Source organism: Cnephaeus nilssonii, assembly GCF_951640355.1.
Source record: "Cnephaeus nilssonii genome assembly, chromosome: 9".
NCBI classification, from domain to species: Eukaryota; Metazoa; Chordata; class Mammalia; order Chiroptera; family Vespertilionidae; genus Cnephaeus; species Cnephaeus nilssonii.
In genome coordinates this window covers 46,817,660-46,845,467 of record NC_137080.1, presented here as the reverse complement: position 1 = coordinate 46,845,467, position 27,808 = coordinate 46,817,660, and the positions used below count along the sequence as shown (strand labels likewise).

Here is a 27,808-nt window from a genome sequence, read left to right as displayed (position 1 = left end):
CAGCCTTTATGGTATCCGAATTATTCATCCTTGTGCAAACAAATTACCTTCAGTAGTGTCTCCTAAAAATATATATATCTTCTCTGAGCCCATGTGAAAATTAAACACGACTCCCTATAGAGGGGATGCTAATACGGGCGCCGGGCAGAAGAACAAGAAAAGTGGTTAATTTGATTATCACTGCGCGGGACTATTAGGGACAATGCAAACACAGACTAAAGTAACACCTACCTACCTACCTTGGCCCCGCCTTCATCCCGCCTCGGCCCAGAACTCCCGGCCCGGCTGCCCGGGCGGACACACCTCCCGCGCGGGGTGGGCGGGGCTGCGGCTCGGGGCCAGTCCCGCCCTCGCTGGTGCGCGCGTTCGGGAATTGCTTGGGCGGTGGAGTCTGTTGTCCCTCCGCGCGGCCCGTCGTGCCTGGCTCCCGCCGCCCGTGGGCTGACGTGTCCGCTGTTTCTCGGCGGCTCGACCAGTAGGGCCGTGATGGCGGATGCCTGGGAAGAGATCAGGCGGTTGGCGGCCGACTTCCAGCGGGCGCAGTTCGCCGAGGCCACGCAGAGGTGCCCGACCCTCCCTCTCCTTGGGGGCGTCCCAAATAGCCCCTGGGCGGCCACCCCCAAGATCCCAGGCCACTGGTCCCCGGACCGCCCCAGTCTCTGTCGCCATCCCTGTCTCACCCCCACTCCTCCAGCCGGGATTGTGGTTCCGAGGGTAGTTCTTGGCCCGAAAACCCAAAACCTGTGCTCCGGATTCCCCCGTACACACCCCAGCCTAGTGCTAGCGCGCCCCGCCCCCACGGTGGCCGGGCTGCTGACTGGGAGCTTTCTTCGTGTCCCTTTCATCCCTCCCCGCCATCCGGTCACGGTGGCATCGTTGCCTTTTGTGCGGTTCCCCACCTAGAATGAGCGTGAGAGGCGAGGGTAACCCCCTCGTACAGGACTTTGCAAATACTGTGTTGACTCTTAAAAAAAAACCATTTTGCTCTTCTGTCCACCAGACCAGACGTGCTAGGCCAGACCCAGGGTCCCATCTGTCATTTTGAGGGACTCCTGGATACTGACATTTCCTACCAAGCCACTCATTTGGGGGGATATGGCCAGAGCTCCCTAACTCTGCTTGTTGAGCAGAACACATATAATGCTAATAGAATCCTTGTTTACCCATTGTCTGTTTCTTGCCATTGATGTTTTTGTTCCTTCTGGGGAACAAAATCCCTTGATGCTGTATTTTGTAGCACAAAGCGAATGAGTGCACCTACTGTGCTTCATTCAGTGCTTGGGCAGCAAAGGGTTGCAGTTGTGGTTTCCCTAGGCCAGATCTGCCTGCAGACCAATTAATTGTAGGAAGTGCCACGGTTTTTTCTACCTAAATTATGTGTCCTCACCTTCCTATTCAGATTTGCACATTAGAAGCTGGCCTAGGAGAGAGCAAACTTGAAATCCATAATAAGAGTGATTTGTACCGATTAAGTACATGATTTAAGTGCATGTGAACGTGCTTACTCCCAAGTGTTGTTGTTTTTTTAACTCATTGAATTAGTATTATTATACTAATAAAAGGTAGAGATATAACATAGAGCCTAATGATTCTTTACCCAAACGTTAGTTTTGTTTTGTTTTTTACTTTTAAAAAGCCCCCATTCATACATTATTTTATTGAGCACCAACTGTAACAAGTGAATTTTAAAAACTTCTTCTTTCCCTCAGGTTGTCAGAGCGGAACTGCATTGAGATTGTGACTAAATTGATTGCTCAGAAACAGCTAGAAGTAGTTCATACACTTGATGGGAAGGAATATGTTACTCCAGCCCAAATTAGTAAAGAAATGAGAGATGAGCTACATATCCGAGGTGGTAAGTAATTCCTTAGTGTTGTTTTTTGTTTTTTTTTTCTTTCTTTTTGGTTTTTTGGAAGAGAGAAAAAATAAAACAAAACCTTAAAACCATGAATAATAAATTATTCCGAGGTTTTAAGACACCCATCTCAATAGTCAATGTGGTAACATCTTTAATATTTTAACTGATTCAGGTAAACATGATCATATAATTTAAATAAGTCAGATAATGTCATTTTACAAAATAGCAATATTTTGAGTTATATGTCTGTATGTGACTTAATCAGTTGTTTCTTTTCACAGTTCCTGAATTTATTGCATGACTCAGGGGAGGGTACTTAGCTGCCTAGTAGAGTGATAATTATGAAGGGGAAACAGATTTTAAAGGATTATAGATTGTTGAAAACCAAAGCTGTGCTACCATGCCTTTTTATTAAAACTTACCTTTAAGTAGTTGCAAATTAGGAAACAATTCAATATGATGCTACACATATTGTATTGTAGGAAATGCTTTTACAAGCACACACAGAAAGTTTTTGTTTTCCTTTGTCTTAAAAATTTGAACAAACTACAGAGCTAATTTGAATGCTGATTAAAATAGAAAAAAGCTTTTCATTAGATATTATAAAATATACCCTCCTTGTTTGTTTTATTTTCCTGCATAGTACTCATAAAGTATTAGTTATTGTTTAGAACTAGAGGCCCGATGCACGAAAATTCGTGCAAGAGTAATTTTAAGTAATTAAAAAAAGTTCATCTGAATTTAGTTGTCAATATCTCTTTGGTCACAGTAGATAATTGTGAAGGGAGATAAATAGCTTCCATAGGTCTGGTCAACTTATGTATCAGTTGATGTTCGTAATTGGCCTCATGTGACAAATGATACATTGAAAATAAATTATAAGCATGAAGACTTACACAGCTAATGGTTTATTATTATTGCAACCATATGTCTTTTGTAGAAGGAGGACTTCGACTGTCCAAAATGTAAATCTGTTAGAATTTACAGTTTCTGTCTAGTGTATACTTATACATAATTAAGAATAAATGAATGTGTTGTTTTTTTTAAAGGTCGGGTAAACATTGTTGATCTGCAACAGGTAAATTTTTAATTCATAAAATTTTTTCCTATGACTTGTCCATTTCTTGATACTGTGAATTTTTTCAATGTCTACTAAAGTTACAGGTATCAGATTTTGTATAATGTTTGTGAAGAAGTAATTATATTTCTCACTAATACATGGAATCAGTTTAATAAGTCCAGATATATTTAATCAATTTAATAAGTTCTTTCTCAGTTGACTTACTTATTCTTTATTTTTACAAAAAAAAACCTCAAAATTGTCATTTTATATAATTACAGAATTTATGTAATTTGGGGAGAAAAACTTACCAGTTTCATGTTCACTTGTTTTTAGTATGTGGAAGTAGTAGACATATAAAAAAGTAGAAGATATTTTTAGAAAATGTAAGTGCACATGTCACCACCAAGGTATACTATATACAAAAAGCTGATGAATCTTGTATGAAATGGTGCCTATTATATGAAAATGTAATTTCTTAACACAGACTTTCCTAGCAAGTATAAGTGTAATTGTTCAGAAATGAAAATAAAGAAGCCATAAGCCTCTGCTTTTTTATTTGACTAAGACTTTTACAATATTTCAAATTTAAAATCTAGCTAAGACTAAGTTTTTAAAAAGGTAGTTCTAAATATATAATTTTGAACTTAAGAAACAATATGAACTTACCACTAATAGAATTTATATTTTTCAGGTAATTAATGTGGATCTGACTCATATTGAAAATAGAATTAGTGACATTGTTAAATCAGAAAAGCATGTTCAGCTAGTGTTGGGTCAGCTGATAGATGAGTAAGTACAATATTTAAGAGCACTCTGTTGTGTTTGTGTGTTTTTAATAGTGTTAATATTTAAATTTGGAACAGTTGTAGCTAATTCAGTATTTTGTTTAGAACTCTTATAATGCTCATTTTCACTGTAAGGATTATTGTACTTAAAAAGTAAGTGCTTAATAGTGTGGAGTACTTGGAATCAAGATAAACCTTAATTTTTTTTTCTATTAAAGCAACACAAAACATAATTTTTACAATCTTCCTGTATGTAAAGCAAATTTGTTCCAAAAATATTAATGAAAAATGACTGCAGAATTTCCATTGTTTAAAGAAATCCCAGCATTTATCATTTGATTAACCTTATATTTAGCTACATTGATAAGAAAAAAAAAAAGAATTTTCAAATGTGAGTAATGAATAGTGTTTACCTAAACATACTCTATTAATTTGGTGCATACATTATTGCAACAGAAATTAAACATAAAAGATAGAGGAAAACCATTTCATTATTCCTAATTGTTTTTTTATTTTTATTTTTTTGCTTGTTTGTTTTTATTGTTTAGAAACTATTTGGATCGGTTAGCAGAAGAGGTAAATGATAAATTGCAAGAAAGTGGTCAGATAACCATATCAGAACTGTGTAAAACCTATGATCTTCCTGGAAACTTTCTCACACAGGTATTTTTTTCTTAATAGTAAAATGTGTCTTTAGAAAAATAAACAAAGAATCTTAATGTTTTTCAGTTCTAATTTTTCTGAATATCTCAAACAGTATTATGAAAGCTCGTTAAGAAGTTGATTGAGAAGTATTTTTCTATGCCATAAAAGTATCAGATAGGCTGACTTGAGTAGATTTAACTTATCTTGGGATGTGAAATATATCCAGACTTATTTCCAGACTCCAGTCATATGTTAGCTGTGGAAAAATACTCTCTGCAGGGTACTAAGAAATCAGGGTTCCTGCCAGTGGAGATTTCTGGGCGCACATAAGTTGTTAATACTTGCGTCAAAGAAGATAACTGTTCAGGTCTTGTGTTTGCCTAGCTTGTAAATTTTTATTATAATATTTCTCTCTTTCTCTGTTAGTGTTAGATGCTGCAGAGAGGGTCTTTTCTAAGACTCATGTATTTATCTTGGCTGTCTGTATGTTTCACATTGCCTATATCTAGGAAAAGTGGTTAATTATTTTTATGTTACATTAGAAATAGCCCTTATTAGCAGGTAACTAAGCCTTTCAACATATCAGCTATTTGACTCATTCACTTCTTGGCTCTGCCATGAAATTATGATATTTCCTAGAGCCTAAATCTTGACTTTGACTTATTTATCTATTTATGCTTGTTGGAATTTCTCAATTATATGATTAATACAACATCAGCATGCAGCATGACTTTAGTAAGACTATAAAAATGTGTATGTGTGATTTTTTCTCTCAAATTTATAAAAATTTGCATATTTATCCTCAGGCACTAACTCAGCGACTAGGTAGAATTATTAATGGACACATTGATCTTGATAACAGAGGAGTAATATTTACTGAAGCTTTTGTAGCTCGACATAAAGCACGCATCCGTGGACTGTTCAGTGCTATTACCCGGTAAGCATGTATAAAGTCTGAATATTTCTTTAATCATGGTTTGCATCAAACACAATACAGGCAGGGCAGATAGTTAAGTATCACTAAATCTGAGGTAAGACTTTTGGTGGGAACGTAAATTGATCCTGGATTGGGGAGGCAGAACCATTCCCCTGGTATTTCAGTAGTATAATTCTTATTAAGGATGTACAACTTGATGCAGTTTTTGCCCTCATTTATTTATTTTAAATTAATTGATGTTTTTCATAAACTATCGTAGTTATTTTTAATTTATAAATATGTATATCAAGTAAGACTTTTTTTTGTTTGCTTTCTTTCCCTAAAGGCCTACAGCAGTGAATTCTTTGATATCAAAATATGGATTTCAGGAGCAGCTTCTTTACTGTAAGTTTTGTTTAAATTTTGTCACTTAATTAGCTGCTGAATAGACCATTAATATAAAACTTACTAATTATAATTTTACCTCTTTTAATCTTAAAACTTATGTAACTAAAATACTATATCTGGTTGAAAAATTTCTTTGTACCAATTTTCATGTATGTGTCTGTTACATCCACGAAACATTTATTGTTGGCAACCACCAGGAGAGAGGGATGAAAAAAAATGTGTGTGTGTGTGTGTGTGTGTATGTATACTCTGGTATACATATATATAGAGAGAGAGATTTCGAATTGTAGTATTAAGAATAATTTTTACTTTGTTTCTTATAGATTTTTGATACATTTTCTAATATGGAAGTAAATAGTGTTTGTCTAAAAATTTTACAAAGATTTTATAGTGGTAAAAAATACATTCTTAGCATTCAAACAGACTAGAAATATCTCCAAAATCATTGTGGTTCATTATCTATTTTCTGTGTGTTTATGAAGCTTTGGGAGGGTTTTTTTAAAGCTCTGCTGGAATAATTTTAAAAAGCAATGGCTTGATCTTTTGAGATATCTGTGCAAATATAAGAATTAAACTGAAGAAAGGAAAATCAAGTATAGCACCAAAAATTAATTTTTATTCCCTATATTTTTCAGAATATGGAGTTAAATTTAAATTTTTAAATATTTATTTAAAGTTAAAATGACATACTTTGGAATCTACATAAATGGGGATTGGTGGGGTTTAATTATAATATACAGCTCTTGAAGTAATTCTTGGCAGTTAGATAACTTTGGTCTGAATTTAGCATTTAAAATTATGTGCTGCAGTCTATTGAGAAGTCTAGACTTTTCTGATGAATTCTAGTTTATTCAGTTTAAAATTCTGAATTCATATGTAAACTGATGTTTATTTTTGTTAAAGGCTAATTTTCATATACCTTTGTGCAAGGCATCTTTTGAATGTGCTTGCTGATTCACTTAGAAATAATTCCTTCATATCTGCTTTTTTTTTAGGGAATTTTGATATTTAGCCTAGTTAAATGTTATTATTTAAGTAAAAACTATAAAGTTGGTGTTAGTTACAGCACTACCCACTTCTCAGACTGGCATCAGTCTTTTGATGTTGATGATTGTGATGGTGGGGATGGGGGTAATTATATACAGTTAACATTTATTGAGTGCTTATAATATATTAGAGGCCTGGTGCATGAAAATTCATGCACTGGAGGGGGTGGTCCCTCAGTCAGGCCTGCCCCCCTCACAGTCCGGGAGCCCTCAGAGGCAGGAGGCGACCCGGTGATCAGGGGAAGGCGATGCCCCCATCACACCTCTGCTGCTGCCACTGCCAGCAGTGCAAGCCTCAGCCGGCCCTGGTTACCTTAGCCTCGGGCCCACCCTGGGCAGCTGGGCAGCTAACATCCAAGGCTTGCCTGAACCTCGAGCCGGCCCTAGGCGGCTGGGCAGCTGACATCTGAGGCTTGCCTGCGCCTCTGGCCGGTCCTGGGCATCTGGGGGGCTGAGGGGAATGGGGGACTCCAGAGGCAGGCGCATGGAGCTGTCAGACCCGCCTGGGGGCAGGCCTGGCCCTGCTGCACGCCTGCCGCCCCAGCGGGGCTGAGGGGACTGGATGCCTCCATCTTGTGGCTGTGGGCGCCACCATCTTTGAGGGTGTGGCAGTCAAGTAGCATATTCCCTTCTTATTGGCTGTGGGCACCACCATCTTTGTGAGGGCATGATGGTCAATTAGCATATCCTCTCTTTATTAGATAGGACTAGTTAGGGATCCAAGCATTTTATGTGAATACAACCACCCTATGAAATAGGTATTATTTTTATTATTTTTTAAATATATTTTATTGATTTTTTACAGAGAGGAAGAGAGAGGGATAGAGAGTTAGAAACATCGATGAGAGAGAAACATTGATCAGCTGCCTCTTGCACACCCCCTACTAGGGATGTGCCCGCAACCAAGGTACATGCCCTTGACTGGAATCGAACCTGGGACCCTTGAGTCCGCAGGCCGACACTCTATCCACTGAGCCAAACCGGTTTCGGCGAAATAGGTATTATTATTATTATCCCCATTTCACAGATGAGAAAATGAAAACAGTAAAAAGACTTGCCCAGTTTTTGTCAGCTAGTAGGTGTCAGAATTGAGATTTGGACTTAAGCTGTCTGCATCTGGATCCATCCTCTTAACCATGGCATTATACTTCTCTTTATAGCTAGGGTTAAAATGTGTTGCTTCAATTTAAACACTGAAAATGTAATATAATTTTTTTTTAAGAGAGGGAAGGGAGAGAGAGAGGGAGAGAAACATCGATGTGATAGCGAAACACAAATTGGCTGTCTCCTGCACATTCCACACCAGGGAGCCAATACACCCACCTGGGAATCCAACCAGCAACTCCTTGAGGGAGCGGACAACACCTCAACCAACTGAGCCACACTGGCCAGGGCACTTATAAAAATGTTTATGGCTTAATTTTACACTGTTGTTTCTAATATGATCTAGGTATCTTGACTTTTCTAAATATGAGAAAATTGAATTTGGTAACATCTATTCTCAAAGTATTTAGTCATCTCCTTTTAAGCAAATCATGAGATTAAATAATGGCATGTTTTTTCCAAAAAAAATTGCTCAAACTAAAAACTTAGTGTTATTAACTAGTTTTTACAAGTTGTGCATCTTTACCTAGTTGCAAAATTTTCTGAATTTATGACCTGAGTAATCTCATAAATGTCAGGAAAATTTTGTCTGAAACAGAATGTCTTCATTTAGTCAATTTAAACTTTAAATTGCATTTTTAAAGGGTAAGAATAACGAAATTGTAAAAAGTAAAGTTTTGGGGTTTTATTGAGATTTATACCTGCTCTCATTTATTTCTGTTTGTTTTGTTTTGTTTTAAGCTGTCCTTGAAGAACTTGTTAATAGTGGACGCTTACGAGGCACTGTGGTTGGTGGGAGACAAGATAAGGCAGTATTTCTACCTGACATTTATTCCAGAACACAGAGTACTTGGGTGGATTCCTTTTTCAGGCAGAATGGCTATCTAGGTAACATTTTTTTTCTTTGAAACTGTAACTTCTTTCTAATACTATCCACTGTAGAGGGGGATCCCTTTTCCGTGTCCAGCATGGATAGAAGGCGATCTGGTTCCTGAGTAGGGGCGACGGGGGATTGAGAAAATGAAAGAAAGAGACAGACACAGATACACTAGGGAAAGCTGGGACCGTGTGGGACCACTGTCCTCTGATGGAGAGACAGGGACCCAGAGCCAATACAGCGTGTGTGGGTCTTAGAAACTGAGTTTAATTCCATAGTATTGAACTATTGTAGAAAGACCAAAAGCTGGCACTTCTTATTACCAACCTTCCAGTGATATATTATTATAGCTTCAAATATTTTTTAATACATAAAAAGGAAATATATTATTTTGTATGAAGTTGCCCAGTTTTTCAGGTTATTATACCTGATAATATTAGAAATATTTTCATTGGCTATTAACTTTATAATGTTCATTTTTATTAGTTTTTTTAATACTTCAGAAACATAGACGTTATTCTAAATTTGGTTTCTGAGGTTATGTCATTTTGATAAAGTAGATTGATTAAATTTAGTCATTAAAGCAATTAACAAAAAATATATATATATATCATTTACTTTAATTTTATAACCCAAGTCAAACCACATAAGAGATCAGTTTCTTTCTCAGTAATAAACTTGTATGTAAGTCATTAGTTTTCAAACACTTTAACTGCATTCTAGAAATAGGGTTTAGCTTATGTTTTCTTGACTTTCTGTAATATACTTCCCAGTTTCTTCAACCATGGACTTGGATTAGAACTTTGTTATAATTAGTTTTCTTAAACATCATTACTTGGGGATGGAGAAAGGATGGTAGATACTTTCACTAATCTTTAATGGTTTAAGTCTTCATTTTTTACTTTTTTTTTTATATGTTAACTCTCATACTAGTTTAAATTAGACTGGAGAATTACTCTGTCCTAATTTGTCTAATGAAACATTTGAAAAATATATTCCACTCCTTTATTTAACTATAATAAGCAAAAGAAATTCCAGTGTTTGTTTCTTTACTTAAATCATTACATTTTCCTTTATCCACCCTTTCTACTTTAATTTCTCTATAGTTCTCATGTTTCCCTTTGACCCCCTCAGTTGAAGAGGGAGTAAAGCAGCTGGAATTGGGGAAGTACTTGAACTCATTTTTCTACAAATATGTTTAGTAGTAATGATTTGGGAAAGTGACATAAGCAGGGAATAGGCTGTGGTACATATTTGTGCTTTATTCTTTACAAAAAAAGATATAAGAATACAGTGTATTCACAAAGAATAGGGTTTGGTAGAAGTTAACTTTTTCTAAGATTTCTGAAAAGTGTGAAGATTGACAGTTCTGTTCCAACTTTGGGATGTATTTCCAGAATTTGATGCTTTGTCCAGACTGGGAATCCCAGATGCTGTGAGCTACATAAGGAAAAGATACAGGACTACACAACTCTTATTTTTGAAAGCAGCTTGTGTTGGTCAAGGACTTGTGGATCAGGTGGAAGCATCGGTAGAGGAAGCCATCAGCTCTGGAACATGGGTTGATATTGCAGTATGTTTTTATTTTTTTCTTAATTTTTCTTTATACCAATGACACTGATATTTCACTAGTATATGGCCATTTTAAGAATTAGGATACATAAAGGTCTTTGCTTTAGAGCCAAATTATAACAGTAATTGTTTCAGTAAAAATAATCTTAATTATTTTATGCTTAAAGATTTTCTAGCTTTTGAAGTAAGGTAACTTTTTTATATGGATAGTCAACATCCAGAATTCTGTAAATCTCAAACCAACAATATAATCCTCATATAAGTCCTGCCATACAGAAACTAATAAGACTTCTCACACTCTTATCTGAGCATTTACAACTTCACTGGCATCAGGAATCATGTTGCTTTTGTTTATCCCTTATCCGTTAATCTCTGCTAATATGTTAACACAAGCTGCTTTAGCACTGATAGTCTTTTACTTAAATTTTCAATATTGACTTGCCTTTATCATGCCAAGAAGGTGGGTGTGGGTGTAAAGAATGAAACACAAGGCCAATCCATTATACAGCAGAAAATTCCTTGTTTTAGATACATGAGCTCCCAGAGATTCTAGATATAAGTATTTGTTTATTGAACAAATTTTATTAAGTGCCTTCTGTGTGCCAGGCACCATTTTACTTGCCTGGAATGTGGTATTCAGATCATTTTCCTGCTCTCAGGGAGGGGTACTTTCATTCGGGGTAAATAGTTAATGAAAATGATATTTTCAGATACTAAAAAGAGCTAAAAAGAAATATATTTTGGAGGTAAAGTTATCAAGACTTGATAGAGGATTGTTTGTAGGTTTACAAGAGGAACTGAGTGTGACTTGTAGGTTTGAGACCTGATCAACTGAGTGGAGAATGGTGCCATTCATTAATTTGGGGAAGCAGTGGGGAGGGGTAGATGGAGCTGGGAGTCTGGGAACCGGTGCTGCAAGTCAGTATTGTTTGGACATGTGAAATTAGCGATGCCTTTTAGGCATAGGAATGGGAAGGTTAGGGAAGCGGTAGGATATATAATTCCAGAACTCAGAGGGATGATGAAAGCAGAAATGTAATTTGGGAGGTTATCAGCATATAGATGGCTCCAAAGCCATTACACTTAATGAGATCTAGGGAGAGCACATATAAAAGAAATGGTTTATCTGTATTATATTACGTTTATGCATTGTTCATTTTGTTTGTAATTCCAGCCTCTGCTACCCAGTTCTTTATCAGTTGAAGATGCTGCAATGTTGCTTCAACAAGTGATGAGAAGATTCAGCAAACAGCCTTCAGCTGTAGTCTTTAGTGACACTGTTGCAGTCAGTGAAAAATTTATAAATGACTGTACAGAACTCTTCAGTGAACTGATGCACCAGAAAGCTGAAAAGGTATGCCCGGTTTCCTTTCACCTAGTAGCCTTAATAGTATTTCACATTAGAATCATCTGGTTATCTTTTTAAAAAGTGGAGTAAGTTGTATACCCAAAAAGGAACACTGTTTTATACATTACTAGAAGCCCGGTGCATGAAAATTCATGCACTGGAGGGGGGGTCCTTCAGCCTGGCCTGCCCCTTCTCACATTCCGGGAGCCCTCAGGGGCGGAAGGCAACCTGGCAATTGGGAAGGCGACGTCCCCATCACACCTCTGCTGCTGCCACTGCCAGCAGTGCAAGCCTTGGCCGGCCCTGGTTATCTGAGCCTCTGGCGACCCTGGGCAGCTGGGGGGCTGAGGGGACTGAGTGCCGCCATCTTTGAGGGCATGGCAGTGAATTAGCGTAGTCTCTCCTTATGGCTGTGGGCACCACCATCTTTGAGGGCGTGGCAGTCAAGTAGCATATTCCCTCCTTATTGGCTGTGGGTGCCGCCATCTTTGAGGGTGTGACAGTCAATTAGCATATTCCCTCCTTATTGGCCGAGGGCGCCACCATCTTTGTGACAGCATGAGGGTCAATTAGCATATTCCCTCTTTATTAGATAGTATTTCCTTTTATTGGGTCATTTCTTTTTATTTCTCTTCTGGATTTGTTTTTCTCCTTCTTTATTCCCATCAGCACATAGAAATTAGAACTTAGGGAGCTGATTTTATGAATTAAAATCATATAAATGAAATTATACACTTCACAATTAAATTATATGAGGGTATGGGTCCAACATTAGAATCCATAAATATATAGTGGTTTTTATCTATTACTACACAGTATATTTACTAAATCTGTTAGAGCCTCATTAATTTTACCTATTTCGGTACACAAACTGGATAAGTTAACTGAGGAAAGAAAGTGTTTGTTATTATCAAAATTGATTAGTTCCTCAGAGCAATTGCTGTCAAAGTGTTTAGAAATAGAGGTCATGCCAAGGCTGTTTTAAATTCAATTCATGTTTCTAGTCAGCACCATCTACCTATAAAACCTACTCACAAATAGGTAGAACAAGTCCATTTATCTTAGACTGTTAATAAATTTATGAGAGCTTATTAAATATTTAAATAATTTGTGTTTATCTATATTCCTTTTAAACTCTTTAATAATCTAAAAAAATGAGATAATTTTCTACATTTGGCCAGCTAAGCATTAGAAAGGAGTAAAAATAACACAGGATTGATATCAGTAAACCTGAGTTCTGTTCTCAATTTATTTACTCTCTCTTTGACTTTGGAACAATAGACCTCCAGTTTCCTTATCTTCAAAAAAAGGATGGTGATACCTACTCTCAAAAGGATAAATGGCTGGGTGGCTGAATCAGTTGGAGTATCCCATACATCAGAAGGTTCTGGGTTCAATCCCAGTCAGAGTACATACCTAGGTTAGGAGTTCATTCCCCAGTTAGGGCTTTTACAGGAGGCAACTGATCAATGTTTCTCTCACATCGATGTTTCTCTCTCTCTCTCAAGTCAATAAAAACATCCTTGGGTGAGAATTTAAAAAAAAAAAAAGGATAAATGTAAATAAAGGAAGGATGCTATATAAAATGTTTGCTACATGTTAGCTACCAGCTACTAAATGCCTATTTTATTATTTTTATTTGTGAACTTTTGCTAAAATAAGCACTTAATGTGGTCATCACTGTTTTCCTTGTGTTCCTGCCTCTAAACACAAATTCAGAAAAAATGGTGATTCTATCAATTGAACTGTCAGCATCTAGACATTTTTCTTTGGAAAACCAAAAGGGAAATATTTTTAACATGAAAATGGACTTTTGTCACTACAGATTTACCATCCTTTTCCATAGTAAAGAATCAGTTCATTGGAATAGTTCATTTTTCTTAACATAAAAATTTTAAAAGCAGAAATCAAGAATGAGTCCAGGAGGAGTTTATATGCTAAGTGTGCAATTCATTTATATATGCTCATTCATTATGGTGGAGGGGAGTAGGGGGAGATTTTTAAAATCTTTCTAGTAATCCTAGGTCTCCAAGTATGGGATTGGACTTGGGAGTCTCAAAAAGAAAGGGAGTAAGAGTCAATAACAGCTGAAGAAGATTGTATTTGATGCTGTGTGATCAGTTGTTCAGAGACCAGATACGATTTCTCATTAGCTGGTAATAGATACAAAAATCCAAGAATAGCAAAGAAAGAGACTGATTTTTGACAAAGAGAAACAGTCTTAGTGGCAACTGTCAGACAGATCTCTGTAGTCTGTAGAAATGAAACCAAACAAGAATAATTTTGAGTATATAAACAACTTTTATTTTGTGCTTTTTGTAATGCTATACTGTATATTTTTGCCTACCAAAGAAAGCATGTTTTATTTTAGGAAATGAAAAATAATCCAGTTCATTTAATCACTGAAGAAGATCTGAAACAAGTCTCCATTTTAGAAAGTAGTAATACAAGTAAAAAGGATAAAAAAGATGAACGAAGAAGGAAAGCAACAGGTAATAAATTATTAACAGAAGATTCAAAGATGAGTTTTTTATTTGTTGCAGTGAACTCTGCATTTGCTAGGCACATTGAAATGCCTTTTATTTGTTCAGTTCATCTTTGATTGCTAATACTAACCAAGTCTTTTGCTAATGAATTAAATATTGATTATAAAAATGGAAATATTGGTGATGATTTATTCTGTGTTTTATTTGTGAGAGCTAAGTTATTTTATGCTTGGCCCATCTCCTGTTCTCCCCTCATCTTTTATGTTCCAGCCCAGTAGCCTTTCTTTTTATTCTGAGTTGGCAAGTTCATGTTTACCTCAAGGCCTTTGCACTAGTTATTCTTTCTATCTGGAATGTTCTCTCCTGAATTTTAAGTAACAGGTTCCTTTTTGTCATTTAGAGATCAACTTTAAATGTCAGTTCCTAAGAGAGGCCTCCCTAATCACCCAGAATAGTGGACACAGTCACTCTCTATCCTATTATCTTGCCATTTTTCCCCTATCACTTTTATCATTGTGATGTGTTTTATTGTTTGGGAAACTTGTCCATCTCATTTTTTTGTTTTTATCCCTAGTACTTAGAGCCCTCCTTGACATATTTTAGGTGGTCTGTAAATACTTATTGAATGAATGTATTTTCCAAGGAGATACTACTTTTTTAGATTTTTTTTTTTAATTTAGAGTCACTGAAAATTATAATAGGTAGCACTGCTATACTAGTAACTTGCTTTTGGAAACTAACATGTATTTTCTATAATTTTTATAGTAGGAACAACTTTTATTTGCTGTGGAAATTCACTCGTATTTCTTTGAGGTTTTCTTTCCTCTTCAAAAGCCTTTTTCTACAGTCTTTCAATAATGATATTTTGAAATTTTTCTCTATTCTTCTAGGAAATCTATGTATAGTAAATTACTCCAATAAATCATAGTAGTATTCACAGCCATGGATATTTTATCATATTTGAAGATATAGTTATAAATTCACCTTAATGATTGTATTATGTCAATATAAGTAGTCTATTTTTCTCCTAAAAACTCAGTCTTTTGGTGTTTTCTCTCTGGTAGTACTATGTATTATAATAGTTGAATTACAGTGCATGGAATAATGCCAGATATGAATGTCTTCCCATAAAAAAAACTTATTACCAATGCAATAAAAAGTACATTCACTTTAGACTGGTACTTTTTAAAAAATTGTATTTTTCTATCATAAAAGTAAGGAAAAATAAATTACAACTTAGAAGTATCTTATATGATGAAATTTAAGGTAATTTTACTTAGAATTAAAAAAATCTTTATATAAATTATTTAATTTTATTGAAAAATAAATTTTTATGAAGAAATATATTTTCAGTAGTTTTCAATGTTTCAGTCCCACTATTATATAAGTATTACATTTTGTTGAATAAATATTTTGAATGTAAATATCTAATAGAGAAACACCTCAATAACATTTTTTACTTTTATTTACAGTATTTTAGTTTATTTCATAATTTGTGTGTTTTTTTAGTCTTCATTTAACCAGTAGATGATTGGAATCTGTATTTTTATACTAAACCAATTTAATATTAATGGTCCACATTTTTAGGTGCTCAATAAATACAGGAGTGGGCAAAAGTAGGTTTACAGATATATTATAAATAAATAATACAATGATAAATCCTGTATAATAAAACGCTAATATGCAAATCTACCGAACAGCAGAACTACCGGTCACTATGACACTCACTGACCACCAGGTGGCAGATGCTTAATGCAGGAGTGCTGCTCAGCCAGAAGCCCGGCTCATGGGTGGCTAGCACAGCAGCAGTGGTGGGAGCCTCTCCCACCTCTGTGGCAGCGCTAAGGATGTCCGACTGATGGCTCCCAGACTGCGAGAGGATGCAGTCCGGGCTGAGGGACCCCTCCCACCTCCGAGTGCACGAACTTCGTGCACTGAGCCTCTAGTAATAATATAAGAGTACACTCTGCAGTTTGCACACTCACAATTGTAAACCTACGTTTCCCAACTGCTGTTTTATTGAGTAGTTATATTTGAAATATTGCTTTAACCCCAAGATACAAATATTAGTGAGAGATACTTCAAGAAGTTTATCTTGTTGGATTGTGGAAGAATCAGAATGTCTCCTGTAAACATGGATAATGATTTTTTAACTAAGAAGACAAGACCAAGTATAATTAAATTTGTGAAGTACTGGAATAGGGAATATTCATAAGGCTGTGGTAACAGAAGGTCAAAATGAGGGCACATTTCTTTTGGGGATGATAAGAAAGGAGGTAAATGAATGGGTTTGGCAAAGGTAAAGCTACAGAAAAGTGTCATTAGAGAAGGAGGAAGAGACTACATTTAGAGCACGGGGACACTCCAATATCTGAATTGCTCGAATTCAAGAAATTTTACATTTTTATTTATTGAATTTATAAAACTTTTGTTTTAATAAAGATACTTGGACATTAAAAAGTGACTAAAAGTTTAATTATTTGACTTTTATTTTTCTGCTGTAAAGTATGACAACATAGTGTCATTATTTTCTTAAAATGTTAATTAAGTTATTAGGGAATACTAACTAATGTCATTTTCCACCAGAGGGCAGTGGAAGTGTGAGAGGAGGAGGTGGGAGCAATGCCAGAGAGTACAAAATTAAAAAAACCAAGAAGAAAGGAAGAAAAGATGATGATAGTGACGATGAGTCATCTCACACTGGTTTGTAGCATTGTTTCACTCTTTCTTTGTATATGCATGCTTTTTTTTAACATTTTCTTAAGGTGCATACAGTTAGGTGTATATGCTTATACAGGAAGTCCTTGCTATGCACAATGTCAGTGGTCCTAAATTTCAGTTACCACAGTTTAGTAAAATGACATTGGTCCCCCAACAACATGGTTCAAGGTATGAAAAATCAACATGGTTCAGTGGCCAAGTTATATTAACTGAGTAATTGCATAAAGTACTAACTTTACCACTAGCTCCTGAGCCCACAGATCAGCACATAAATAGCAGATGTGTCATGATCTATGACAATCACATCACATTTCAGTTTGTCAGCGATTGATTACTATGCGTCTCTATTCACTTTATGCACAAAGCATGTAGTTGTGTTGCCTCATTGTTTCCCAGTGATAAATCCATGTGACATTTTTCAAAAATGGATAATCAAAAGAGAATTGGCTGTCAAAGATGAAAGTGCAGCAAATAAATAAAAAGTGATAACACTGGAAATAAACTATGAATCAAGAATACATGGAGTTGTAGAAAAAGTAGCTGACTGTGGGAATTGACATTGCCACTGTTCAAGGGACTCCAGCTATGCAGCCAGAGGAACTTGGTAAAGGTGCACTTGACATAAATGAGGAAAGTGGAAAAAACTTTACATTAAAGGAATTCTCAGATGTTTCACAATGTTGAATGGGCAAAGGATAAAATGTTGTAGAGTTAAAAATGGAATAGGGCAACTTGCCAAGGCATAGAAAGATATTTGCTTGGTATTATAAATTACAGATGAGAGGGAGCAAATGTTTAAACTATTCTTGATTTGTTTTTTTGCAGAGAAATAAAACTTTCATTCTCAATGTTTGTGATGAGTTAAATTACAATCTACTAAATTATAAATAATAGTTTTGTTTTTCTCTTCCCTATACACCAGTAAGAAGTTTTAATGTTTTCACAAACATTTTTGAAAGGTCACAGAACAATTGTAAATTTTCCCATTTTTTATTAAGAACACTTTGCATAGTTTCCGCTTGCATAGTCATTTTTATGTCTTGCACTGCTTTGCAAAACAAATTATACTATTTTGTGGAAAATGTATTTCTACAAATTTAAGTAAGAACCTAGTTGGTTAGTTGCTTCTACCTAAGGAGGAGAATTAAGTATATGTATCTTTCTTTCCCTACACTTGTTAGTGTTTGATGTGGTTAAGTTAGCAAGAGACATCTTACTTTATTTTTCTAAATAAAATTAAGATACTTTGTTTCTGTTTAAAAAATAAACTGATACCGCACATCTTCTCTTTCCAAGTAAAAAGAGAAAAATAATTGAATAGTAATTTGAGATTTTTATTTTACCTCTTCCACAGAGTTCATTATGTATGGGCTAGAGCTGGGAGATGTAGACATCAAGTGACATGGCTTCAGCTATTTAATGTGCTACTACTTGTAACAAACAGTTGCTTAAACTCTGTCTTTAAAGTATCCTAAGATAGGTAAAAAATAGCTACTGGCCTTGTTGCATAAAACAGTGTTAATTAAAGGAAAAGTATTTTCATAGAAACTACTAGCTCTACCCTTATTTTAGATGTTATTGAGACTGTCCTATGTGGATTTTTAATTTTCATTGAAAAATAGATTACCTTTTTCCCCAGATACAGTAGGAGTAGGAGTGAAAGTGCATTTAAGAAAAAAATTTAATATCTGTGGCCTTAAGTAATTATTAAATGAGGCATGTCATACGCCTTTTATATGTAGACTAGAGGCCCGGTGCACGAAATTCGTGCACGGCGGGGGGTTGTCCCTCAGCCCAGCCTGTACCCTCTCCAATATGGGTCCAATATGGGACCCCTGGAAGGATGTCCGACTGCCCGTTTAGGCTCGATCCCACCGGGATCGAGCCTAAACGGGCAGTCGGACATCCCTCTCACAATCCAGGACTGCTGGCTCCCAACTACTTGCCTGCCTGCCTTTCTGATTGCCCCAACCACTTGTGCCTGCCAGCCTGATCACCCCCTAACCACTCCCCTGCCAGCCTGTTTGCTCCCAACTTCCCTCCTCTGCCGGCCTGGTCACCCCTAACTGCCCTCTCCTTCAGGGTTGATCACCTCCAACTGCCCTCCCTTGCAGGCTTGGTCCCTCTCAACTGCCCTCCCTTGCAGGCCGGGTGCCTCCCAACTGCCCTCTCCTGCTGGCCATTTTGTGGTGGCCATCTTGTGTCCACATGGGGGCAGGATCTTTGACCACATGGGGGCAGCTATATTGTGTGTTGCAGTGATGATCAATCTGCATATTACTCTTTTATTAGATAGGATAGAGGCCTGGTACAGGGGTGGGGGCCAGCTGGTTTGCCCTGAAGGGCGTCCCAGATCAGGTGGGGGTTCCCTTGGGGTGTGGGGCAGCCTGAGCGAGGGGTCTGTGGTGGTGTGCAGGCCGGCCACGCCCCCTGGCAATGCAAGCAGAGGCCCTGGTATCTGGAATTTATTTTCCTTCTACAATTGAAACTTTGTAGCCTGGAGCGGAGCCAAGCCTGGGGCTCCCTCCGCGGCCGGCAGCCATTTGTGTTGGCGTTATAATTGAAACTTTGTTGCCTTAAGCGGGTGGGCCCGGCCAGGGTGTGCGGAAAGCTTTGCTTCCCCTGTTGCCGGCGGCAACCCTGGCCTGCTCTCTCAAGCTCCATTCTGCCGCCATTTCTCTTTGAATTTGTTTACCTTCTATAATTGAAACTTTGTAGCTTGAGTGGAGGCTTAGGCCTGGCAAGGGCAGGCGGAAAGCTTGGCTTCCTCTGTTACCTAGGAAACCTTGCTCTCTGTGGCTGTAGCCATCTTGGTTTGGGTTAATTTGCATACTCGCTCTGATTGGATGGTGGGCGTGGCTTGTGGGTGTGTCGGTTGTGTGGTCAATTTGCATATTTGTCTATTATTAGATAGGATTATGAAGAGGGGCTATAAAAGTATAGATAAATCATTCTACCTAAAAAAAAAAAAAGTACTTTTATTGCTTTTGGAAAAGGGTTATATTGTAATCTCTGAAATCAGGATATGATTAGGTTCTCATCTAATATATAGTCAACTTAATGTGAAAGATTATTAGAAGGAAATACAATTTAATAACTTTAAATGCCTGCAGGAAGCAAATGAAGAAATTAGACACTATTTGGTGTGAAAAAGCAAATAGCAGATCTTAGAAAGAAAGGATAGTAATCATCTATTTTAAAGTTGTGATCTCAACTACTTATATCTTGATGCATAGTAAAAATTGATTTTTGAGCTATTTTATTTTTTGCTAAGATTTTATTTTTAGAATCAGTACCTAATTTAGCTGAAAGTAGTCACTCTTATACTTTTTTTAATTAATAAGGGAAATATTATTAGCTTTCTTTGTCTACAGCCTATACTTTTCCAAGTAAATGAATAAGCATGATATTTCCACAATTAACAATTATTTCCATTACAGTAGCTACATATAAATTTTCCTTGGCAAATAATTATTTTTGAGATCAAAAATAAATTATGGGTGTAAAGTTATGAGGTTTCTTTTTAATTTATGCCTTTGCAAAAAAAGACAATTTTTAGCTTAATTCGACTTCAGCTGTGGTTCACATGATTATAAAGAGTTTTTTCTGAAGATCTTAGGTAAATTATAAGGATGATTTGACTTTTAGTAAATATTCATTTTTATAAAGAAGGAAATTTTGCTCAATATCCATTGTTCAACAAAGAGAATTTATCCTTTCCTAAAAGATTTCCATCCATTTATTGATTGGATTTCTAACTATTTTTTAGGTCAAGGCGAAATTATCTTTATTATTTTCTGACTGACTTGTAGAAAACAGTCATTAAATGAAGTTAGTAAAATATAATTCAAAAGAAATGCCACTATATAGCCTATTTTTAAAGTTACTTTTGTAAGTTATTGTATTCGACATTGGCAATTGGTGACAAAAAAATTAATATCAGAGTCTGTAGTGGGCAATGAATTAATTACCACCTTATTAAATATGTTAATGAAAATAATTTCCTTTATGTTGCTCATTTGTTTGTTTTGTTGTTATTCTTTTCCTTATTGCTCATAGGAAAGAAGAAGCCAGAGATCACTTTTATGTTCCAAGATGAGATTGAAGATTTTTTAAGAAAGCGCATACAAGATGCGCCTGAGGAGTTTCTTTCTGAACTAGCTGAGTACTTAATAAAGCAAGTATAAAACACATTTTTTCTGTTTGATGATAGAAATTGAGTTATTAAATTAAATTTTTACCAAGATGATAGAAAACATATATCTTGGGTGGGGTTTTTTCCCAAAGCTTAGAATTTAATCTCGTCATCAAATTTCAGACTTTGCCTGCAGAGGCAATTCAATAAACATTTAAATGCTTTGGGCAAGGCAGTGGGAAATAAAAGACATGAACGTGGAGGTGTCCTTGTGCACTGATCTTATAGTCAGTCCTATTTGGGTGGAAACCACCAGCACTAATCATTGGTCTCTTCCATGGTATGAAAGGTAACATCTAAAAGGAAGAAAGGACCATTTTCTATCTAGATTTGACAGGAAGTACATAGTGCACTATAAGGGAGAAAATAAAGTAACAAACTGCCTTCAAAGAGAATAAATTTAGCCCTGGCTGGTGTGGCTCATTGGTTGAACATTGTCCCGTGCTGTGAAGAGTCACTGGTTCGAACAGCCAATGTTTCTCTCTCATATTGATGTTTCTCTCCCTCTCCCTCCTTCCCTCTCTCTAAAATCAATGAAAAAAATATTTTTAAAAAAGAATAAATTTGACCACACTAACTTAAAATGAACCAGGCTAAATTTATATTGTTATAGAAGTCAAAGAAATTGAGGCCTACTTGACCATTAATAACTAATGTGATCTTTCCTCAAATTGGTAGTCCCAATGTGTAAGGTTGTATAAATACACTCCAGGAGCCCAGTGCATCTAACTTTTTGAATTTAGAAATTTAGCTTTTGTAATGAATTTTTTTTGTTCATGAATTTATTACATAATCTTATTTTTATGTAAAAAGCTGAAATAGTTACTAATTATTTCCCATTCTTTAAATAATCTTTTCTGAATTGAACATCAAAAGTTTTTTTTTTAGTACACTAATAAATTGGAGACTTTAAGGTATTATCTCTAAGAATGGGGAACAGATTTAGAATCTACTATTCTCCAAATTAAATTTGAGAAGCTGCTCTGAATTTAATTTGAATTGAATCTTTTGTTGTTTTTGTTGTCCTTAACACAATGACTTTGAACACTTAAAAACTGAGAAAAACAAACCATTTAAGTTATAATTTCTGGGATGGAGGACAGATTCTTATGAACTATTCTCCAAATTAATCTTGTTTAAAAAAAATAGAGATGTTTTCATAAACCTTATTTCCATAGAATCAAAAATTGTGTCCATGTAAACCCAGTACATTTTTAAGAAACTAAATATATTTATCTTAAATTCACAGACCTCTTAATAAAATTTACCTTGAGGTGGTACGTTCAGTATTCATGTCTTCAACAACTGCCTCTGGAACTGGCAGAAAGCGCACAATCAAGGACTTGCAAGAAGAGGTTTCAAACCTATACAATAATATTCGATTATTTGAAAAAGGGATGAAGTTCTTTACAGGTATACTTAATGCTATTTTTTCATTCATTGATTCTCATAATTTTTCTTGTACATTCATTTTAATAAAACACCTTTATTTTTCAGATGATACCCAGACTGCCCTTACCAAGCACTTGCTAAAGACAGTCTGTACTGATGTCACTAATCTCATTTTCAACTTCTTAGCTTCGGATTTAATGATGGCAGTTGACGATCCTGCAGCCATTACAAGTGAAGTATGTTAGTGATTTTCTTGCCACTCTTGATGTGTTTTGTTTTGAAATCTGAGCATATTTTATTTGCTCATATCTGAAATAATTTAAAAAGATAATAAAATACAGGAAAATTGTTTAGAAAAAAAATTGCTGATGTTTTTAGGTCCAGTTCAGTACAGTGTATACAGTTCAGGATTGGCAATATAACCAGTCTATTAAAAGTAATGCTGCTTAATTACTTGGGAACCAGCGTTTTATTTTTTCCTAGTTATTGTTATGTCACATCCCTTTTTCCTGCTGAGTTACAAGTTTCTTAATAATGTTCATATTAGATTCCATAAATTTGCAGTCATTTTCATTTAGGGACATCACATATTTCAATATTTACACTAATTCTGAAGAGAATATTAGAGTCTCTAAAGAAAGTGTATGTACTCACTCAACCCCCTACCCCAAATCTCTCTCTGTCTTTCTCTCCTTTCTCTTATACTGCTGACAGATGGGAGGAGTAAGGCTGTAGCTGTTCTCTTTGGCTGACCACTATTGGATAGCTCTCTGATTTGAGAATGTTTTTAGCATATTATTGTCCCTAGTTTGAGCTATAAAACTCAAGAACAAAGATAAATTCCTTTTAACATTCTGTTATAGTAATAAATGTACTTTTTTTTTTCATTTTGTTTGATCTTATATCTACCACCTGTTAAAACATAATGCTGAAATAATTTTTCCCCCATAGGTAAGAAAAAAAATTTTGAGTAAATTATCAGAAGAAACTAAAGTAGTCCTCACAAAACTCCATAGCTCCTTGAATGAAAAGGTAAGTAAGGTTTGATTCTATTTAGATATATATTGGAGCTAGCATTTGTGATCTTTTGAGTAGATTTTTATAAAAATAATTGTGAATTAAGTCTGAAACTAGTATTTTGCATTCAGATACCTTTTTGGGAGGTGAAGGGGGAGATCAAGCTAGGGGCGATTTACCCTCTTTAAAGTGCTAAATCACAATTTCACATTTAATGACAAAATAACCTTTTTTAAAAATTGTATTTACGGTGTAAAATTATAAAACAGTATTAAATGGCTGTATTTTCTTTAGGTAACTTTATATAAAAGTTAATTGTGGTACTTAACACCTTTTCAGAGCATAGAAGACTTTCTTTCTTGTCTGGATTCTGCAGCAGAAACTTGTGATATTATGGTGAAAAGGGGAGACAAAAAAAGGGAAAGGTAACACTGAATTAATCTCTTATTAATAAACTAGAGGCCTGGTGCACAAATTTTGCATGGGTAGGGTCCTTCCGGGTAGCCTGTGGGGATCAGGCCGAAATCTGCAGTCCAACACCACCTGCAGCTCCTACCTGCTGCTCCCACTCATCCCGGCCCCACTGAGCCTGCTGTGGGCTCGTGCCCAATCAGTCCCAATCGGGAGAGGCTCACGCCGCCACAGCAGTCCTCACCAGCCATGAGGCCTACATTTGACACCCTGTCAAGGGGAGTGGCCTGCGGGATCAGGCCGAAACTGGCTCTCCGACATTCCCCAAAGGGTCCCAGATTGCAAGAAGGTGCAGGCCAGGCTGAGGGACCCCATCAGTGCACGATCGGGGCTGGGGAGGGACTGCGGGAGGGCCCCAGGGCATGTCCTGCCCCGCCTCGCTCAGGGCCGATTGGGGCCAGCCAGCCGGGGAGGGACCAAAGGAGGGCTCCAGAGCGTGTCCGGCCCATCTTGCTCAGTCCCAATCAGCCAGAACCCAGCAGCAAGCTAACCTACTGGTCGGAGCGTCTTCCCCCTGGTGGTCAGTGCATGTCATAGCGACTGGTCGACCAGTTGACTGCCTTCTGGTGGTCAGTGCACATCATAGGGAGTGGTTGAGCAGCCTTAGCATATCATTAGCATATTACGCTTTGATTGGTTTAAACAGTTGACCCGTCACCAGATGACCAGACACTTAGCATATTAGGCTTTTATTATATATGATTCTTAGATGTGTTATATGTGAAATTGGAATTTGACTATCTGAGCCTTATATTGAGAACTGTTGTGTCTAAATCATTGTACACCTTGAAGCATTTTGGTCTTAATAAACTTCAGTGTTCCTCTCTGACTCATCTTAATAAGGTAGCAAAGTTGTCTAATCCCATAGTTGATCAAGCCTGGCAACTTTTTATTAGCTTTGTGACTTTCTTTACAGGAAACCTATTTAAAATCAGTGCTCTTCTGTTTGATCCCCTACAACTCAAAAGGCATACTTTGAATATCCCTGCTATATTGTTTTTTTTTCTATCTTTTTCTAGCACATTAGTTTATTCATGCTATTTAGAGTTATGAGTATCTGAATCCCATATTTAAAAGAACCCTTTAAATATTTATTTAACTAGATAATTAAACTAGAGAAGTTAAAAACGAATACAGAAGGGAAGAACTGAAATTGGTGAGAATTTGTGTGTTTTTATTAGACAGATTCTGTTCCAGCATCGACAAGCACTGGCTGAACAGCTAAAAGTCACAGAAGACCCTGCTCTTATCCTGCACCTCACATCAGTCCTGTTGTTTCAGTCCTCAACCCACAGCATGCTCCATGCACCTGGAAGATGTGTCCCACAGATCATCGCTCTTCTTAAGAGTAAAATTCCAGAGGTATTACATTTTCAGTGCACTTGGAACTTTTAAAGCTTTTAGATTGCAAATATTTTTAATGGATAGATGTGAATCATTGTGAACACCAAGACATATTAACATCATCTTCCTGTTTCCACAAATGCAAACAATGAATTAGGAGATTGATTTTAAGGATACTCTTTTAGGATCCTATCTGATCCATGGTAAAGAATATTCTGAATTTGGAAATTAAGCTATTGGAAAAGTTATAATAATGTTCAGTCTTTCATCTCAGCTTATTCAGGTTTAACCTGTCCTTCAAGGGCCCCTTAAAATTCTTCATAAACTCTGCATCAATTCTTCAGAGAAACTCCTCAACTAAAAGTAATTTTGGCTTCTTTGAACTTCCATATCACTTTGACTATATCTTTGGTGATAGAACCTAGCTAAATCAACTATTAAAATAACCTGCATTCATGTTTTCTGTCTCCTAAAATGTAAACTCCTTGAGAGCAAGGACCTTGATACATTCAGCTTTCTATTTACATGGCCAGTGATTTGTAAAGATGAAGACCTTCAGTGTGTATTGGTTGAACAAATCCTAGTTTGTTCCACAAAAATTAAATCATGTTTGTTAACTTTTCTTCTCCTTTCTCTCTTCACAGGACCAGCATACACTTTTGGTAAAGTATCAAGGATTGGTTGTAAAGCATTTAGTTCATCAGAATAAGAAGACTGGGCAGGAAGAGGATCCCTTGAGTGATGAATTAGACAATGAAGAAGAAGATAGCACCAGTACTACTCGTAAAGAGCTTCAAGAACTTTCTTCATCCATTAAAGACCTTGTTCTCAAATCCAGGAAATCATCTATGACAGAAGAGTAATGAACTTAATTTACTTTTGCCATGTAGTAAACATTTTTCCCCCAAGTTATTGCTGAGTTATAAATAATGTTTATTTCACAATCTCCAACTACCCATTAGCCCACAATTTAGTTAAAACAGTAGTATTGTATTCATTGTAAATTTTATAAATATGTGAATTTTTGTAAATTGAGTTCTCCATGGACGATTTCTTTAAACATTATAATTCTAAAAATTATACATTTATTTTCTTTCCATGTACCGAATGAAGAATAAATTTTCTGATGTCTTTCATTTCTAGGAAAGAGCTCATTTTGTTGTGTTGTTATAGTTCGAGTGACATCATATTTTTACATTATAGGCAGAAATTTAAGATGTGGTCATGTTTTTTAAAAAAGAAAAATATCCTTCTGCTTTCACAAATGAAAATTGTGTATTTTATTTTAAAGTCAATATAAAATGCTTCAAAACTAACATACAGAAATTTGCAAAATATTTTTTTATTGCTGAGCCCTTGCTCTTATTTCTGGCAGATAGAGTTTCTTCCATCTTCCCCACAGGAGTCAACTATTATGCAGTTGGAATCTTTAGGGATGCTTTTACAGCTGCAGAACATCTGAGTGACCCATGCGTTCCTGTGTTCTATTCTAAAACAAGATGCTAACAAGAGTAAGAAAGAATAAAATTTGCTGCTAATAGGTATGTTATAATTTACCAATGGAATAACAAAGTGTTATGCAAATATTTTTCCCTATGGCATTAATCCATTTTGCATTTCTAAATGTCATTTATTTAATCAGTAGTCACTCTAGCAACTAATATTTTGTTATGGAGAGATTTCTAAGTGCATTTACATCATTGCAAGCTTTTTAAAAAATAAAAATAAAAACCCTTATTAAAAAAAGTAGGTATTCTTGTTAAAACTAATTAAATTAATCAAGCTAATTAAAACTAAAATAGTTCCTTGGAGTAATCATTTCAATCTAAGCAACAATTTATTATATATCAAAAGGAATTTATTTTGAATATAATAGTAAATTAAATTCAAATATTAAAAAATACTGTTGTATATAATTCCTTGTGTGGCATTTAAAATTCTAAGTTTTAAAATGTTTGAATGCAAAGATCAGTCTACCTACCTCTACTCTAATTCTAGATAAAGTAATAGTAACTGAGTGAAAGGAATTATATATTTACAAACTAATTATTATTATTAAAGTTGATAGGAATGTAATGTAAATTTTAAAATGTTTTTCCATTGACATTTTTTTATTAATGTATTTTCAGAAAAATGAAAATCCTCTCACCACAAACTCCAGTTAGTTTTATGTGCTTATTAAGCTTTCAAAATATTGAACACACAACATAATTTTTTATTAAGTCTTTGCTTAAGGACTTTATCATTTGTTTCAGCAGATACCAAAGTAATCTTTGTTTTTGTCAAACCAGAGAGTAGTTTGTGAAAATAAAATATCTTAATTTGTGAAAATAAAAATGAAAGAGATAATGAAGCAAATAAAAAAAATCATTCTTATTTTGTTGGCATTAAATATTTTTCATTTATCAAAATCTTATTTTTTCATAGTAAATAAGAACAACTTTGTTTTTGTAAATAAATTATATGGCTGATTTTTTATGTAAAAATCTAATTTGTTAATAAAATTAAATTGTTAAATGTTTACTATGATCTTCATGGGGAAATTGAAGAATCTTATTTA

General features: G+C 35.6%; 1 protein-coding gene across 1 annotated transcript; it reads left to right on the top strand.

Annotated features, from left to right (window-relative positions):
• The first annotated feature begins 433 nt into the window (after nucleotides 1–433).
• UFL1 (UFM1 specific ligase 1) lies at nucleotides 434–27,808 on the top strand. Its single transcript, XM_079780847.1, has 19 exons — nucleotides 434–563; nucleotides 1,710–1,855; nucleotides 2,908–2,936; nucleotides 3,613–3,710; nucleotides 4,255–4,369; nucleotides 5,158–5,288; nucleotides 5,614–5,672; nucleotides 8,567–8,713; nucleotides 10,100–10,275; nucleotides 11,449–11,628; nucleotides 13,994–14,114; nucleotides 16,695–16,811; nucleotides 20,889–21,006; nucleotides 22,274–22,437; nucleotides 22,522–22,652; nucleotides 23,368–23,448; nucleotides 23,773–23,858; nucleotides 25,086–25,266; nucleotides 25,893–27,808. The coding sequence occupies exons 1-19, from the start codon at nucleotides 487–489 to the stop codon at nucleotides 26,109–26,111; spliced, it is 2,376 nt and encodes a 791-aa protein (XP_079636973.1). The 5' UTR covers nucleotides 434–486; the 3' UTR covers nucleotides 26,112–27,808.